The 16,454-nt window shown below is 46.7% G+C and overlaps 3 protein-coding genes and 1 long non-coding RNA gene across 5 annotated transcripts; 1 reads left to right on the top strand and 3 right to left on the bottom strand.

Moving 5' to 3' along the window:
* Positions 1-39: 39 nt before the first annotated feature.
* LOC108160055 lies at positions 40-759 on the bottom strand. The gene is made up of 3 exons (XR_001775384.2): positions 688-759; positions 530-620; positions 40-394 (listed from the first exon to the last, which is right to left on the bottom strand). It is a non-coding gene; the product is annotated as an uncharacterized LOC108160055 (long non-coding RNA).
* A 173-nt stretch (positions 760-932) lies between these two features.
* Positions 933-3,213, top strand: LOC108160465 (prolyl 4-hydroxylase subunit alpha-1-like). Of its 2 annotated transcripts, XM_017294480.2 has the most exons (8): positions 933-1,148; positions 1,198-1,349; positions 1,414-1,564; positions 1,627-1,817; positions 1,874-2,457; positions 2,513-2,563; positions 2,621-2,786; positions 2,858-3,162. In XM_017294480.2, exons 1-8 carry the CDS (start codon positions 949-951, stop codon positions 2,920-2,922), a joined length of 1,560 nt encoding a protein of 519 aa, XP_017149969.1. In that variant the 5' UTR covers positions 933-948; the 3' UTR covers positions 2,923-3,162. The 2 variants fall into 2 exon arrangements, with proteins under 2 accessions (XP_017149969.1, XP_017149970.1); XM_017294481.2 differs by lacking the exon at positions 2,621-2,786 and having other exon boundaries at positions 3,075-3,213.
* On the bottom strand, positions 3,204-13,493 carry LOC108160464. The gene is made up of 5 exons (XM_017294478.2): positions 12,963-13,493; positions 6,919-7,313; positions 4,729-4,949; positions 4,085-4,653; positions 3,204-3,924 (listed from the first exon to the last, which is right to left on the bottom strand). Exons 1-5 carry the CDS (start codon positions 13,111-13,113, stop codon positions 3,575-3,577), a joined length of 1,686 nt encoding a protein of 561 aa, XP_017149967.1. The 5' UTR covers positions 13,114-13,493; the 3' UTR covers positions 3,204-3,574.
* A 1,392-nt stretch (positions 13,494-14,885) lies between these two features.
* Positions 14,886-15,814, bottom strand: LOC108160466. Its single transcript, XM_017294483.2, has 2 exons — positions 15,409-15,814; positions 14,886-15,339 (listed from the first exon to the last, which is right to left on the bottom strand). Exons 1-2 carry the CDS (start codon positions 15,533-15,535, stop codon positions 15,149-15,151), a joined length of 318 nt encoding a protein of 105 aa, XP_017149972.1. The 5' UTR covers positions 15,536-15,814; the 3' UTR covers positions 14,886-15,148.
* Positions 15,815-16,454: the final 640 nt, after the last annotated feature.

Here is a 16,454-nt window from a genome sequence, read left to right as displayed (position 1 = left end):
TGGAGATATTTAACTTTGACCGAAACCGCTAGCGATTGAAACGATTAATATCTCTAATATCGGTTGCTGAACCGATGGATATATGATTTTATTTTGCTTCAATGCAAGTCCATGTACAGCCAAAACGAACAAATTTCACAAAAGTCTTCCATTACAGCGTATGTGATCATGAGGTCTGCTATGTATATTTTTTGAAGAACTTAGACTTCATGGTGGGAAAAAAAGATGCACGGTTTTCTTGGCCGTATTTCACACGTTTCCACACCAGAAAGACGTCTTGTGTAAGGTATGCATTTCAGATCTATAAATCGCAATCTGTTTCAGTTCCTTACATGGCATTTAGTAAGTTTCTCAAGCTTTTATAGCATATTTTTGGGTGGAATTTGGTTTTAAGCTGCATGTAAAAAAATGTAGAAGTGCTATTTGAGCTCGTCTCCGGTAATGCCGTTATTTACATCGCTATATTCGTATATCACATTAAGCGGCAGCTTCTATGGCATATACAACAGATTGGATTGGAAACACCTACCTGGCAATCCAGGAAATCCTAGGATGGGACACTTGGCCGGGACCAGCACTACCCACATAAGTATCCCCGCTCCCTTCTCAATGGAACCAATCTAAAACAACACACATTTCAAGATCATTAGAGGCTATGGCCATCAGGATATGCGAGAGCCATCCTACCGTCAAATAAAGATTGTAGTTTCCTGGTCATCGGATCCACTTCGGACGCCAGATGTAGTGTCGATTTGTCCATTAAACTGCAATAAACTAATAAGTCTAGAAATGGATAGGGCGTATATAGAGCATTTCAGTAGGAAAACTGATCTTCAAACTGATTCATTATGCATATCAATCCATTAGTTACAGTCATGGTTAGGAAAAATCAGAATCTAAAACGGAAAATGTATTTCCAAATTCATATTCGCGCCAGGTGCTCCTAAGATGAGAACGCTCATTTTGTCTATATTTTCATTGTCTATTGCTATAATGGCCAGAGGGGAATCAAACCAGGTATACTACCACGACGGCTATACATATTCCAACAGCGATATGATTAATTTGCTGGGATTGAAGAAGTTCCTGGTCGTCGATCTGCAAGTGTATGCAGGGGAGCTGCAACGAACTTTGGATAAAGTGGAGCTGTGAGTGAAATGAGCTAACTTGGTCGCTGCTGAGCTTGCGGTTTTTCAGCGCCATAGAACAGATGGACATGGAAGTGCAACAGATGGAGGAGAGCCGCGTGGGCCGAGTATTCAGCGGCATCAAGCAGTTTTCCCTTCTGCGACATCTGCACTTGGATTGGCCTCAGTGGCTGCGATTTATGCGAAAAGAGGTGGCCTCAGGTCGGAATGGCATGGATTACGATGCGAAAAGTGCTGAAGTGATTCTCGCTTCTTGATATTTCAGCGTGGCAGAAACACGCGCAGGAACTACGACCGTATTTACCCTCTAAGGTCGATTTTATGGAGGCCTGCAAAGCTATATATATCCTGATCGATGTCTATGGGTTGTCCGTCGGTGACTTTTCCCGTGGTCTGATCAATGGAAAGCAATACAAGTGAATCCATAGGGAAACTCAATTCTGTTGCGATTGAATCATTGACAAGTTTTCCATTTCAGATCGAAAAGATTCGGTGCAATGGACTGTTTTGCTCTAGCCCGACATGGCTTTGAGCGGAGATACTTTGACCTGGCCGAAGCTTGGTTTGAGGCCATCGCGCTGACCTCCGACAATGATGATATCAACCGGGTGTTGGGCTACAGTTGGGCTCTTGTTCTGCAGCTCTATGCCAGAAACCTTTTGAACATGAGTAAGGAGTCGGGATCGACCTGTAGATCCATCCGTCCACTGACAACGTCTTTGCAGACAAGAAGGAGCTCGCTTTAACAGTGCTGCAACGGGTTTCGACCCTTGGAATCGACGACCAGAGCATCCTTCGCCAATTGGAGCTCTTGGAGAGAGGAGATCTTAAGCCGACACAAGGAACAAGGCAGTTAAAGATGATAAATTTTGAGCACTATGTCAGGGGTTGCCGCGGGCTCTTCGACCCGCCCGAAGGTCTGAGCTGCCACTACGATTTCCACACTCATCCTCTTCTGCGGCTGGCCCCCTTCAAAGTGGAGCCCCTCAGCCAGGACCCGTACATAGCCATGTATCACGATGTGATCTATGACAGCGAGATTGAGGAACTCAAGGACAATGCTTTCCCAGATATGGAGCGCAGCAAAGTCTACACTTACTCGGACGAGGACAGTAAGAACACTGGTCGCACCTCCATGAGCGCCTTTCAAACCGACCACCAATACAGGGCCGTGACAAAGGTCAATCGCCGTGTGATGCACATGACCGGTTTCGAAGTGCTTGCAGATGGATCTTCTGATGAATTGCTGGTTCTCAACTACGCCACTGCCGCACAGTACTTGACACATTCTGACTACTTTGGACCCCAAGTGAGCATTTGTTTATTAGATGGGGTTGGCTTTGGCCCTAATAATGGATTTGCAGTATTCCGAATATATTCAACGTGGCGACAGGATAGCAACAGTTCTCTTCTATGTGAGTATATCGATTTAGGAGCTGAGCATCTGAATAGTCGCCATCATTGTCCTGCAGTTGAACGATGTCGAACAGGGTGGCAAAACGGTGTTTCCACGTCTGGGTATTTTCCGCAGCCCCATGAAGGGCAGTGCTGTGGTCTTTTACAACATGAATAGCAGTCTCCAAGGTGACCCAAGAACCGAGCATGGGGGCTGCCCGGTGCTGGTGGGCACCAAATGGGGTGCGTTTTTCCTTCGACCCTCTTCTGTGAAATCAATGATCGAGCTATGTGGTCTTTTTACTTTCTGACAGCTGCCACAAAATGGATTTACAGTGCCGAGCAAATGTTCCGATGGCCATGTGTGAACCCCAAATAGGCTATTAGCCGATCTATGCTGATTTTGCTGATAGATATATACATATATATACAAATATTGCTGTTTGTCCGATGTGTAACTCATATCAACTCATTCTGTTCGCTCATTTATGTTATAGCAATACTACTAACTATATCATACAATTCTTATAGAACCCATATTTATCGGAAGAAATCTCCCTTCAAATGTCACAGGAAAATATCCAGAAATATAACCTGATGGAAAGTCCAATAAAACAATGCAATACCGTGCCGTACCCTTTTTTTGGACCGTAAAACTACTTAAACACATTTCTTTCTTTATTGAGTTTTAAATTTATATCACATTAAATTTTAAATTAACAGAAATACAAAAGTCAAGCGATTCGTCAGTGGCTGCTGCTGCGGCAGCTTTACAATTACATACATATGTCTTCGATTATTGGTCTTTGATTCTAATGGGTCTGTCAACTGCCTTTGGGGCCTGGGACAGACGCGGTTCGGATGCAGGACGGTTGGAGTGGTTAGCATAGTCAAACATTCAACATCGAGGTTACACTTAGATCTATCACTAAATTGGTTTTAAGCTAATTGCATCAGAGTCAGTCAGAGAGATGTTGGGTACCTAATCTATGGTTATTCCAGGTGCGACACCTTCTTGTCAGGCTTACGATCTAGTTCGTTGGCTGTTCCTCCTGCTGTTGCTGCTGCTGCTGCTGGGGATCGCCTGGTGATGCACCAGTTAGAGCAGTCGTCGCCGATGCCACTGCTGCTGCTGCTGTTGTGGTTGTTGTTGTTGTTGTGTGGCTGGTGCTAGCCGCTCCCGCATCCAGGTCTAGCGTAGTGCTGCTGGCAGCCTTCTGGTTGGGAAAGAGCACCGAGTAGGCCGGCGGCGGGTCGAGCTCCTCGTAGTTGGGTGGCGATGCGGCGTTCAGCTGATCCAGGCCACCGCCTCCACCTCCGCCGTTGGCAGCGGCCAGCGCCGCCTCCCTCTCATTGTTGACCGCGTGCTGAGATGCGGAGGCTGCAAAAGAAAGGATGGATTCAGTGTGGGGGATCGCAAAAGAGTGGAATATGAGAGGTGTGGTGCAGTTCCTAATGACACAGGCTGAATGGATGGAAAATGGGGAGCGGAGAACGGACTGTGTCTTACTTGGACTAGAAAATGGTGCAATTGAACGTACCCCAGAGGCCGCAGATGAGCAGGGCACCGCCGCAGAGGAGCATGCCGAGCATCAGGTATCCCCAGGGCCCGTATTTGGAAAGGTCCGAGTGGAGGCCAGTTCGAGTCGAGTTGCGGCGGGTGAAGCCACTGCCGGCTCCTGTTCCCCCACCCGCACCCGCGCCCAACTCCGTTGTATCGTTTTCGGACTTTCCCTGCCCCTCCACAACGTTGGGGCCTATGGAGTTGGGGGAGCCATCGCCTCCCGGCTTCTTCATATCTTTGGTGTGGACTTTTCTCAGCGTTGTCGTGGATGTGGTTGCCGTTGAGTTGTCCAGGCCTACAGATCCGTTGAGGGGCAGATCCTCGGGCGCCATTGGGGCGTCGTAGGCAAACAGATTGCGGAACACTTCCAGGGCGAACTGCTCGAAAAGGTCCGACTCCAGGCCCGCGGGCAGATTGCCGGCACCAGGTCGGCGCTGCTTGAGGCACATCTCGTAGTCCTCATCGCTGTCGTACTCGTTGCTGTAGGGACAGTGGCGGATGCCGTCACAGGCCAGCTCCTTGGAGATGCACAGGATGGGCTCGTCCCTGGAAAGGATACATGCCCAAAAGTTGCTACACTTTGATCGGGCTGAAGAGTCTTCTCTTTGTCCAAAAACTCACCCGATCCTCAGGCACTGATGCTTGCTGGCATCCTTGCACTGCTCTCCCTTGCCCAGCACTGTGACCATCAGCTTCGACCGCAGCGCGTGCAGGCCGTGCTCCCACACGATCCTCACCCGGCCGTGAAAGAGGCGCACGGGATCCTCCATCTCCGAGGCGGTGTCCTCCAGCTGGCAGGGGTCGACGCGCCACTGGGCCGTGTGGGGATCCAGCGAGCTGAACTGTGGAGGCAAATAGAATTATCCAATTATTGCGATCTGGCTAAAAGCGTGGCCCAAATGCGCATGAGTATCTCCTAATGGCGTACCGAATATTTGCCGCGAACGTGCGAACTAACAGTTTACACGATCCCCGCCCACACGGACACCGTCCCCAGAAGCTGACGTGATAGGAATTGTTAAATCCCGCAAAACGATCCGCGATGCGATCGATCTAAACTGCGATTCCCCCTCGGAGGCAGGCACACACGCGCTTACACACATAATGCAAAATTAAATATTTGCGCTGGAAAAATACAAAACAAAAAGCTGTTAAACCTCCGCCAGATACATACACATACATCTATGTTTGTATATACGAGATCTACGAAATGCCTGAGAATCGTCTGAATCGTATAAAAATACATCCATTTATATGATATCTGCTTCTGGCGGTGGCGCTGTGTCCGTGTCTCCGTGTCTCCGCAGTGGCGTCACGTGCAGAGCCAACAATCGAATCGGAGTGATACGAATGCCGCAGGGAATGCCGCAAACAAAGAGATGTGGAAGCTACGACTGGGCTGGCTTTCTGGCTTCTGGCAGGTTCAATAACTGTGAAACAGCTTGGCAATTGCAGTAAACAGCAATTAAACCTGTTCCGAAGAAATGTCTACTATAGACTTGGGCATGCACTCGATTTTCTAGCCTGTTCATTGGAAAGATAGTGCCGCAGTTATGCGACGCATCATCATTTGCACTTTGGGGAGGGGGCGACTCTGACAGAACAAAGAAGATATCTCTACTGGAAATGCAAAATCGACACACCCCCAGCCCCACCACAGCCCAGCAGTTGGCAGCACAGCATAGTTTGTTTTTATGGCCAGGCTTGTCAGTCAGTCAGTCAGCCAGCCAGGCAGTTGGAGTCGGCGGATTTATGGCTAGGGGTCTGAAAGTGTTTCTGCCGGGCTCCGCTCTGGCCAAATGAGACAAACGTGTTTCAAATACGAAAAAGCCCTGACAAAATGGTTGAAATTGGCGCGCTTATGCAAATACAGCTCATGTGGGTGAGATCCCCAACTCTGGCCTGGGTATGTCTCTGTCTCTGGTGCTGGTGCTGGTTCTGTTTCAGATTCTGTTTCAACTTTTGGCTTTGCAGAAAGTGAAACATTTCCCACTGGCTGAACACGGGCCAAGACCAAAGGGTGACAGACTTTAATGGAAAGTCCCATAAGTCATAATCGACAACACCTTGACGATCTCAACGATTTGTCGACGAATTACTGTTCGTTCCAGCAAGTGGTTTTACTCGTAGCTTGCCTCGCGTGAGAGGCTGCCAGTAATTGGAGACAATTTCAGATGGATGTCAAGCTGTCCCATCGGAAAGCCACAAAAAAGTAACAAAATCAATGGGAGGTTTCCCAGTACAGTAGTTGTTCCATATGTATTCAATATTTAATGATATCAACAACTTAATCTATTTGACAATGGCGATTGGGATTGGTAATCGCTTGGAAATCCACTTTTATGTTTCATGGAATAAGTCAAAACATCATTCCGATGAAATCATTTGAAATTCCGATTTATTATGTCATTCGCTGTCGATGCACATGCCGAGTGGAAAGAGATACTCCCTGTACGTTAAAGGCATCAAGAATTGGTAATCATTTGGGAGCACATTTGAAGGTTTCGTGGAATAAATTTGAATTGGTCTAAGACTGTCCATTAAGAGAGCCCTTCAAAACGAATTCTTCTAGAGTTCAATGTCGTCGCGAAAGAGAGAGGAATGATTTTGATGATTCTCACACTTAACCACTGATGGCCCTGGCGGCGCATGCGCACCCAAGTGGAAGAGACAGGGCAACGAGATCAGCGAGAGAACATCGAATAGTCAAAGCGGAAGGTGCAGAAAATGGCAATCGCGCACTAATCACCTCTGAATGGTGGATGGGTGATGGGTGATGGCTGGGGTTGGGACTCGGGTGCGTTTACTTACGATGTTCAGGGGACAGGTACGTCCCACCCGGGGTGTCGTCATGGCCTTCGTTGTGTTGAGGCGGTCCGCGGTCGGCGTGGACGCGGACATTTCCGTCAGGCCACCTGTCTTGGGTGTCCGCCGTGGCTTGGCTGTGCTGCTGGCCGCGGGCATGATGCTCGACGATGGGGCGACGCCGTCCGGCTGAGTGTGCCGTAGCTTGGGCAGAATGAGGCGCACTATGAAGCCGTAGTTGGGCGGGGCACTCAGTATGCGGGAGCAGGAGGGGTGCTCGGCGCCATAGGAGCCCGGCTTCAGTTCGATGATGAGGCTGGACTCCTTGCCATCGCTCTCGATGAAGTGCTCCTGCTGGGCGCTGCACAGCGGCTTGAATGTCGGATGCGATAGCAGATCCCCTGAAACGAAGAGGGAGAGAGGCGTGGGATGAGTCTCTTTTGTTTGGTAAATAGAAGAGACGCCTTGAGCGCGAATTTGCAACAGACTGTTAATTCCTAGAGCATATATCACGATATATGTATGTATGTATGGATGGATGGTGCATACATATGCAGGGTCGGAATGGAATGGAATGGAATGGAGGGGGACTGTCGGGCCCACAAACTGTTTTCATTTGCATGCAACAGCATAACGAAAGCGAAAAAAAACCGCTTCGAATGCAGACATCATCCGCGAGCTGCCGAAAATCAATAAATAACTCGCAGGTTGGCCAAAATAAAACCCAAATAAAACCAAAATAAATCAAATAAAAACTCCACTCCATGTGACAAGTCCGAAAATAGAAATTTTGTGTGAATTGAAAATAGAAATGAAAATGAATTGTGGTGAAAGATGTGTTTATCATGCTCTCATTCACGTACGAACATGTTTCTGTTTGACGAAACTAAAATTCAATTAATTTGAATGGATTCCACTCGTGCACTAATTGAATAACTGCCTTGCCTACCTACTGGAGGCCCAGGGCAGGCACGGAGCATAGTGTTCGCCTCCCCTGTTCAATTATTTTGCACTCGTATTCGAACTTTGCGACACAAAGGTTAAAGATTCACACAGATACACACACACACTCTACGCATACTAAATACCACAATTAATAATACAGAAATACAGTGGATAGTGGATATGGTTGGGGCTTGTGATAAACGCGAAATATCTCTCGATTCGTGTAGGAAAACTACTCTGAATACAGACATCTCTGTATGTATGCATACATACATATGTGTACATATTCTGGGTCACTGACTGCACCACATTCGTTATTATTATATTATTACTGCTTTTGCTGTTGCTGCAACAGCCTTATTGTTTACTGTTGACTCGCCTCGTTGCCGGGCAATTGCGCCACACACTGCCGCCCGGCATTCGAGTATTGCGAACCATTTAAAACCATTGGCAGGGAGCTCGAGTACGAGTGCAAGTATCTGCGTCTGCCCGTGGAAATTGCTGCATCCACCGGCCCACCGGCCCACCGCCCGCCGGTGTCTGAGTGTGCAATTTCCCAGCTAATTCCCATTCCGAACTTGACATTAATAGTCAAGTGGTGGCCCTGCCCTGCACGTGCGGGGCTTTCAATCAGCCTTTGAGCGAGAAACCCGAAAAAGCACTCCAAACTGTCATCAGCGTGTCGTTAATTATAGTATTTGCACAGTTCTACAGGCTAATTGTTGCGCTAAAGATTGACAAGTGCTTGGGGGGGAGTCATTCCGCAGATATCAACAGATGCTGATCAGGAATGTAGGCACACATAGGTATGTACACGTATTTAATAGGGAAATTGCTTCGTTCTTGTATGGGAGAAATTGTAACAGCACTCGACAATGGAATGAAAAGCAAAGATCCATTGAATAGGTGTATCTTTTTGATAGTACTTTGATCTTTCCTACATCGATCACCTTTTAGTTAGCTATTCTCATCATTCCATCCATCATTCAGAGGCAAAGGCAAACGCTTTGTGGCACTCAGCTATGGCCGCACAATTAGACGCAATTGTTGTAGAGCCCAGATGCCATTAACAGCGCAGAACGAACAACAAGTCTGGCATAGCATACAGTTAAGTAATGATTAATGTTTGTTTGACGACTAACAGAGAGCTGTAAAATTCAATCTAATGCCACTGAGCGCCCCTGCTAATTGGGTTAAAAGCACACGCACTCGCACAACCCATATATCTAGTGCACGAGTATGTGGATGAGTTTACAAGTTAAATTAATGTTGCTGGTTCCGTGCTTGGGTTGCTGCCGGCCACAGATGGGCAGAAGCGAAGCATTAGGGTTAATGTGGAATGGAACTGGTGAATGGATTGGGCATTCGGGGAGCACTGTTTATACAGATATCCGTTTACAGCCAAGCAGCAAGCGAGGAAAGGGACATAAACTATAGGTTTCACTCAGATTTTCCACAAAATATGCCGTTAATAATTTGTCCACGTTTTCAGAGCAGAACCGAATAGTTTTTTGGGAAAGCAGAAAGCCGAATGAATGAATGAATGAATACTATGAATGCTTTTCTAGGGAAAGTCAGAGTCAGAGCACCGGCTGATAAGTATCTTTGAACTTGGCCAAGCCATGCCCAGAGTTAGAGCCAACAAGGCAAAAAGCTCGGCACTACGTTTTGGGCAAGGTCAGGTAAGAGACGATGGAGATACAGATACAGATACTCGCACTCGTACTCGTATGGAAAACAATTTACAGAAAATGGTTGTACGCCCAAAAAGATACATTGTATCTGCTGCCAGTTGTGTATCTTTGGCCAGTGGGTATGGGTAGCAATGTGCTGGCGATTATTTGTGTGTAGGTCAAGCAGCAGCCACTTCCATTTGAAAAGGGCGCATTCAAATGCGTAGTAAGTTGATGTACTCATATATGTATGTACGTGGCTCTGGAGTGGGCCAGTTTCCAGTTGTTGTTTAGATTCGGATTCGGATTCAGATCCAGATTTAGACACAAAAAAGGGAACTTGGCCGAGAGCAAACTGCGACTTGCTCGTGCAGAGATTGTCAAGCGTTTGAGGCTGTGTTTTTTTGTCGAGTGGCAACTGGGCATAATAAATTCTGTGGCTGCCACGCGATGCGGACGCGTGTTGCATGCTGGATGGATGCTGGATGCTGGATGCTGGATGCTGGATCCTCCGCTCACTCATCATAATTACGCCTGGCTGGCTACAGAAGGCAAAAAAACGGGACGGGAAGAGGGCTCTGCAGTGCAGTGCAGTGCAGTGCAGTGGGCGGACGATGGAGAGACACTCGAAAAAAGTTGTTGTTAAAAATTACACAACTCTGGCCCACACAGACACACACCGGCGCACACATTCACAGTGGGAATTGGAATGCCACTCGACGCACAAACAGAAACAAACAAAAACATTCATTCCACAAGTGCAGTTCGTAATACTCTTCTTCCTCGGGGGTGGGCAGGCCGGGTTATCAAAAACTTTCCATCAGAATCGAGGAGGGAAAGCACTCAAACAGCTGGAATTGGTTTCCGATTGTAAAGGTTCCGGATAGTTCCAGTTAACGATTGTCCATCATTCCATATGTTTTGTCTCCTTCGATCTGTTCGATCTTATCCTTTCTTCAATTTTGATGTACTTCTGTTGGCCAGAATTTCTTTCAGTTTCAGTCCCATACCTAGAACACCTAATTTGCCTTTATAGGGCATACGACGTTCGTCTCTTCTGGTAAAATTTATTCCGTCTGGCATATATTTTTTTTTTGTATTTTGTAAAGCTGAAAAAATTGGGTCAACTATCAAAGTCAGAATGGCAAGGGTTAAGTGCTTGTCCCTCTGTCTCTTTTGCTGCCTCATCTCTGCCCTCGCACCTTTCTCCGCTGCCGCCGGACCACAGCCCCTCCCACCTCTCTGCCCAAGCTCGCTTCTGGACCCGGGTCTTGGCTTCGGACAGTGCGCCACATTTCCCGTTGGCCAATTTTCCTAATAGGTCAAGCGAATGTGTCATCATGTTGTTGCTCTTGTTAGTGTTGCTGTTGCCGCTGTCGTTGTTGTCTTTGTTGTCGTTGTCGTTGTCATTTGTCTGTTTGCTCAGCAAAAGAACGACCAAATAAATAAATTGTACAACAAACAAGAATCGAGAAAACTTTAGAGGCACAGAACTTGGCATTTGTTGTTGCTACTGCCACTGTTGCTGTTGCTGTTGCTGTTGCTGTTGCTGAGCTGTTGCATGCAGCACAACTGTCGAGCTAACGGCAACCGGTGCTGCTTAGCTGGCCAAGCATTCAGTGGAGAAGCCGGTCGAACATGCCTTCTAATGGCCGCAAACGTAAATCAAAGCAGCCATTTTGCCACTTGGATAACAAGAAGCAAGGGAATTATTGGAATGGATAGAGTAGAGAAAAACCAAGTAAAATGGCTCAAAGTGGCACCTTTTCTGTACAATTTGCATTTTAATTAACCGATTTGCCGTTTGCCCATCTTTATCTTTATCTTTGTCTTTGGGTATGTCTCTCTTTTTGCCTGAACAACTTTGAATTCCAATTTGAATGGGAAAAGCCAGGGGTCGGAGGGGGGGGGGGGGGGGGGGGGGGGGCCATGATATTGGAGATTGTAGATTGGGAAACCCACAAAATTGAACCCAGATGACATCCAGTTGCATAGCAAAGAGCTTTCGGCCACCACAGCACGAAACAACTGAAATAAAATGAAAAACTTGACTTGGGGGAAACAGAACATCTACACATGGCTGGCTGCTGGCAACATATGTTAATTCTATTTGATATTCAAAACAACAACAACAAAAACATCTACATATAACTACACGAAGCTGGAAACCAGTTTGCATACGTGAGTATATAAACGAGTCATATGTAAAAACATATGTACATATGTACATACATCTGTATATATGAATGTTTATAGAGGTTTAAATAAAGCTTCTTGTCGCTGGGTGGGGGTTTATTGTGCTTGCCAAAAAATCTAGTGTATCTCAAGCGTAAACACCATCTAGCAGATCAAGATTCCGATTCGAATGCTGCCCACTTTCTCGCTAGTTTCCGTTCTTGGATCTCTGCTCGCTGGGAGACAGAGAGGAGAGTTCAACGGAACGCGCTTAAGCACTGTCCCAGGGTTAACGTTGCAACAGTGCAGATCTGTAGATCTGTGGATCTGTAGATCCGAGCTTTGTAGTGCTGTGTAGCTCGCCATTCTGTGTCTTTGTTCTTCCATCCCATAACTGTATTTCAATGACAATGAGGTCGCGCTCGAGCTTGTCTCGCGGTTCGAGTTGCGTTTTCTGTTTTTCTGTTTTTCAGTTTTTCTGTTTCAAGTTTCACAAACAAAATTTATTTTCTTTTATCCGTATTACTCGTATTTGTATTCGTTGTTTTTTCTTGATTTCATGCCGCAATGCTTCCGCGTGTTTTTTTCCCTATTTCTCTCTCTGTCTCATCGCGGCCTAGGGGCAGCCATGCTTCACGGCCCAATCGAACACTGGAAGATTGCAGGCTTATCAGACGGACGGCTAGGGCTGGAGGCGCTCTGCCAAATGCCAAGCCAAACCAACAACAGATTGAGCCAAAACAATACACAAAACCATGTGCACGGCTCGGTCAATTGCGGTTAAGATCGAGATCGAGTGGGACCAGGCCCAGGCCCAGGCCCAGGCGGCAACCGGTTTGCGAGACAGAAACGGCAAAAAATAATGGGCGACAAAATTAAAACACACACAACAAATGACAGTGGTTCGCAGCGCATTAGAAGGGAGACGGGATACGGTGGACGGTGGACGGGAGAACTCATCGCTGAAATAAAAGTCTCCCAAAGGCGTCTATGTGCGGGGACTTCCCCGATTCGACACCTCAAAAAATAAGGGCACTTCAGAGAGGAGCCTCAATGGCCAATTTGAGCTGCAGAAATGTTGTGTTCGTGCTGCTTTGCTTCCTTTTGCCAGTAATTTCTTCGCACATTTGCACACAATGAAGAAGGTGGGGAAAAAGAGAGATGAAGCGATGAAGAGATATATGTATGTATGTACATAGAGGTAGATAGAGACCCGATTAAAATTAAAGCCGTTTCCCAGACACGCTTCCAACTAACCAAAGGAGACCGCGGCGCTCTGGACGATGGCAGCGCTGGCGGCCAGCAGCGTGATCAACGCCCACGCGCTGTAAATGTGCAGAATCCGATGGCTGCCTGCGCCGGCGCAACAGCTGGCGCAGACGGACGACGCAGCAGCAGCAGACGCCATGTTTTTCGCAGCGATAGTGTGGGATGGGACGCGGCTATTACGGTTAGGTTTCGTATAAATACGGCTTTAAAGTGCCGTTGATCGTCGTTTGGTTTTGGCTCTGGTATTGGATTTCACTCGGGGCCACAAAAACACAGTTACGATTTAATCACTGGGGGTTTTGTTGCATAATAGCTACTGGAAAAAAATTCACGAGTATTCACTGGCTATTTTAGTGGACTGGGGGTGTGGATCGTTCACTCGCGCGGACTTTTTGAATCTGAGCCAGGCTCTCTGCGCCACCCTCGACAACGACACGACTGGGGGCCGAAAACTGATACGCTGCTGGGTGCACTTGAACTTGCTGCGTCGAATGATGGAACCGTTGTGAGCGCAGCGCAGCTTGGCGCAGACGCGACTACCTCGCCTAAACGACGACGATCAACGCAAGGTGCATGAAAAGAAGGTGACCGTTTTGTTTGCCTTTCTCTCTCTTCGAATGAATACAGTCGGTTAAGAACAGGCTGTATGTATGTACAGGCAAATAGAATAGGGAAAATTAAATTACAATTGAAAGATAAGAATGCAGTGCAGTGTATCGAAGTCTTAAGCGCAAATTAATTCGAATTGGTCACTGTTAGGAGAGCGCCGTTCAGAATGCCTCACCTTATACAAACACACCTTGACGCCAACGAGGGAGCAATACGATCGATCTGATCTGGTCTCTGCTCTCACGAAAACGAAACTTAAAACTCTTTGACTTGGCATGGGGCGTGCTCTTAAATTACTTCTTCCTAACAACAAAAAAAAAGCTCGTAACAACTGTAACGCCGCAAATAATCCAACGAAGCAGACGGAGGTAGGCAGAGACAGAGACAGCGACAATCAGACAGACAGGGCAGGCACGAGCCAAGCCAAGGAAGCTGCTAAGCAAAAGAGAAATCGAAATCTTGAGCACGAAAATAGTGTTCTCCCCCGCCACCAGCAACCAGCCACCCGCCCCCACCCAGCAACTTCAAGCATCAGCAATCAGTGCAACAACAACTGTGACTCATGGAGCTTACGGGCGTCAAACGGATTTTTGCATTCTGTTTTGTTTCTGTATTTTTTCCTGCGTGCGCTCTCTTCTGTTTTTGGGGTCTTTTCTGGGGTCTGTAACCCAATTTTGAAACGAGTCAAGTCGAGAGTCGAGAGTCGAGAGTCGGTGACGGGGTGACGAGCGGCAGCAAAGTAAGGAAAAAGAACGCAGCCATGTCGCCTGCATGGGGATGTGGGAAGACGGAATACAAAAATTACGGCAAAAGACGTTCGTTCGTTCGGCAAAAAAAAAAATCGAAAACAGTTCAAACAACATACATACATACATATGTCAGACGGGATGAGAGCACGAAACACATCTGCATACAAGAGCGATGCCTGCAATATGTATACCCGTTGTGTGTGTGTGTGTGTGTGTGTGTGCGGCAGAGCAAATTGGAGTTTACCTTAAGCTTAAGCCCAGCGAGGTGACAGGGATTCGCTCCCAAGGCTAACGGAATCAGAAAGTAGGTTAAAGCGCAGTTGATCCCCATAAATTTCCCAACCCATCCATCCATCCATCCATACAAAAGGTACATCGGATCCTTTGCTTTGTCCTGACGAGGTACACGGGAATAAAACAACTAGTAAAAACTGCACGTTCTATGGGCGGTACGGGTGGGCATTGTCGGATCGGTCTGGAATGTATCTCAGTCTTCATTGACTTCACTCCAAGACGTGTTCCTAAAAATTAAAGATACCACAACAACTCCACATTTACTTAGACTTACTATATATATTTATTTAAGTACATAAAAAGTACGTACATATGTGCATATGAAGAGTGAAATAGTAGATTTTACAACTTTGTCAATTTGCAGTTGCAGAGTCTTCAAGTTTTTGTTTGTCTGGCAACAAAATATTGAAAACTCTTGAGCATTGCATAAGGTAAACACGGGAAAGCAAACAAACCGTTTGGCCAGCAGAGACCGGATCGGGCCAGATCGGGCCAGCAACAATATCTCTGTTACGGCTCACCTCATGGCAACAACAGCAGAAGCGGCAGCAGCAAAGCGACTGCAGCCGGTATGGCCAGCATGAAAAACCTGGCTCCATTTTCCCATTTTATGCATTGCTGTTTTTGTGTCGTTGCGCTGCATTTGGCCGCTTGCCAGTCTACACGAGTGGCTGCAGTTGCCCCGTTGTTGCAGCCTCGCGTAGATTGTGGAGCTAAAAATAAACTACATGTAATTATAGGCGCTGCAACCGCTGACGCCGACTGCGACTTGTTGCACTTACAGCCATGCCCATAAAGCCGAACTGGCTGTGAGAGACTCTCTGTCTTTAAGAGAGCGACTTGCTGGCAGAGCGGCTCTTTCTGTATGCCTGCTCTTCGACAGCTTCTGGTCACGTCGTCCAGCTCCATGGGAGCCGCCCGCTCTGCGATAGCACGGTCACGTATTGCGTGTGATTTGTGGGGCTTGGATGAAATCTTGTCCTGCTATCAAGTCCCTCACATAGACACGTTTGGCGTCTTGTTGGGCCCACTCAGAGGTGCCCACCAGTGGCTAACCTTGGCCCAAATGCTCTGGAAGCTGGTATAAAACACCGAAAACCTGGGAGTGGCAGACAGCCCAAATAGAAGGTATTTATTTATCCTGTTCAAACGATTCCAGTGCAATATCGGTTCTGTTCGCGAGTGCATATCATGGATACATGTTCAATAAGACATTTTTAAATTAATTTTAATTTAAAATTTTTTAATATAAGATAGCATTGTTCAGCAACATCTTTGCAACATGTCTTTCGCAACATGTATGAATTTACGCTTTACGCAACACATGTAGTGTTATCAACCTCATTTCTGTAGGCGCGAAGCTCAAATGCTAATGTTAAATGGGTAGTAATGTCCAAGTTGTTCGTTGTTATTGCGGGTCTCCTCCTGGGTTTTTCTAGGAATACAACGCATTTATGCTAAATTAAAACCATTTATTAAAATACAATTCAACCACTTAGATATTTGTGGTTTGCAACACGACTAAGTTAATAATTCAACACACTTTGCAACACTACCCGTTGATGTCGTAACGTATCACGTACGTAACAAACCACTTTGAACTGATGTCGTTATCGATAATACCGCGCTTTTCAAATGAATATTGTACCTCCTACGTTTTGTACTTACTGCAGACATGTATTGTATAGACACATATGACATTACGCTTATTAGCGTGATTTGAGTATGATTGGTACTTTAATATACAATCACACTCACAGGTCCATTATCCGGACTATAACCGACCGAACGAAGAGAATACCTATTCCCTTCGAATAGATTCTGTTTC

This window comes from Drosophila miranda, chromosome 3 (assembly GCF_003369915.1).
Source record: "Drosophila miranda strain MSH22 chromosome 3, D.miranda_PacBio2.1, whole genome shotgun sequence".
Classification (NCBI taxonomy): Eukaryota; Metazoa; Arthropoda; class Insecta; order Diptera; family Drosophilidae; genus Drosophila; species Drosophila miranda.
The sequence above is the reverse complement of the archived record's forward strand: the minus strand, read 5'-3'. Positions and strand labels throughout refer to the sequence as shown.

Excerpts from the sequence above, each read along its gene's own strand:
- LOC108160466 (XM_017294483.2), bottom strand. The coding sequence starts at position 15,535 with ATGGAGCTGGACGACGTGACCAGAAGCTGTCGAAGAGCAGGCATACAG. Across the intron at positions 15,340-15,408 it reads TCGGCTTTATGGGCATGGCT|CTCCACAATCTACGCGAGGC; the intron begins GTAAGTGCAACA and ends GTTTATTTTTAG.
- LOC108160465 (XM_017294480.2), top strand. The coding sequence starts at position 949 with ATGAGAACGCTCATTTTGTCTATATTTTCATTGTCTATTGCTATAATG. Across the intron at positions 1,818-1,873 it reads CAGAAACCTTTTGAACATGA|ACAAGAAGGAGCTCGCTTTA; the intron begins GTAAGGAGTCGG and ends ACGTCTTTGCAG. Across the intron at positions 2,564-2,620 it reads TAGCAACAGTTCTCTTCTAT|TTGAACGATGTCGAACAGGG; the intron begins GTGAGTATATCG and ends ATTGTCCTGCAG.
- LOC108160464 (XM_017294478.2), bottom strand. The coding sequence starts at position 13,113 with ATGGCGTCTGCTGCTGCTGCGTCGTCCGTCTGCGCCAGCTGTTGCGCC. Across the intron at positions 7,314-12,962 it reads GAGCGCCGCGGTCTCCTTTG|GGGATCTGCTATCGCATCCG; the intron begins GTTAGTTGGAAG and ends TCTTCGTTTCAG. Across the intron at positions 3,925-4,084 it reads GCTCATCTGCGGCCTCTGGG|CCTCCGCATCTCAGCACGCG; the intron begins GTACGTTCAATT and ends TTTCTTTTGCAG.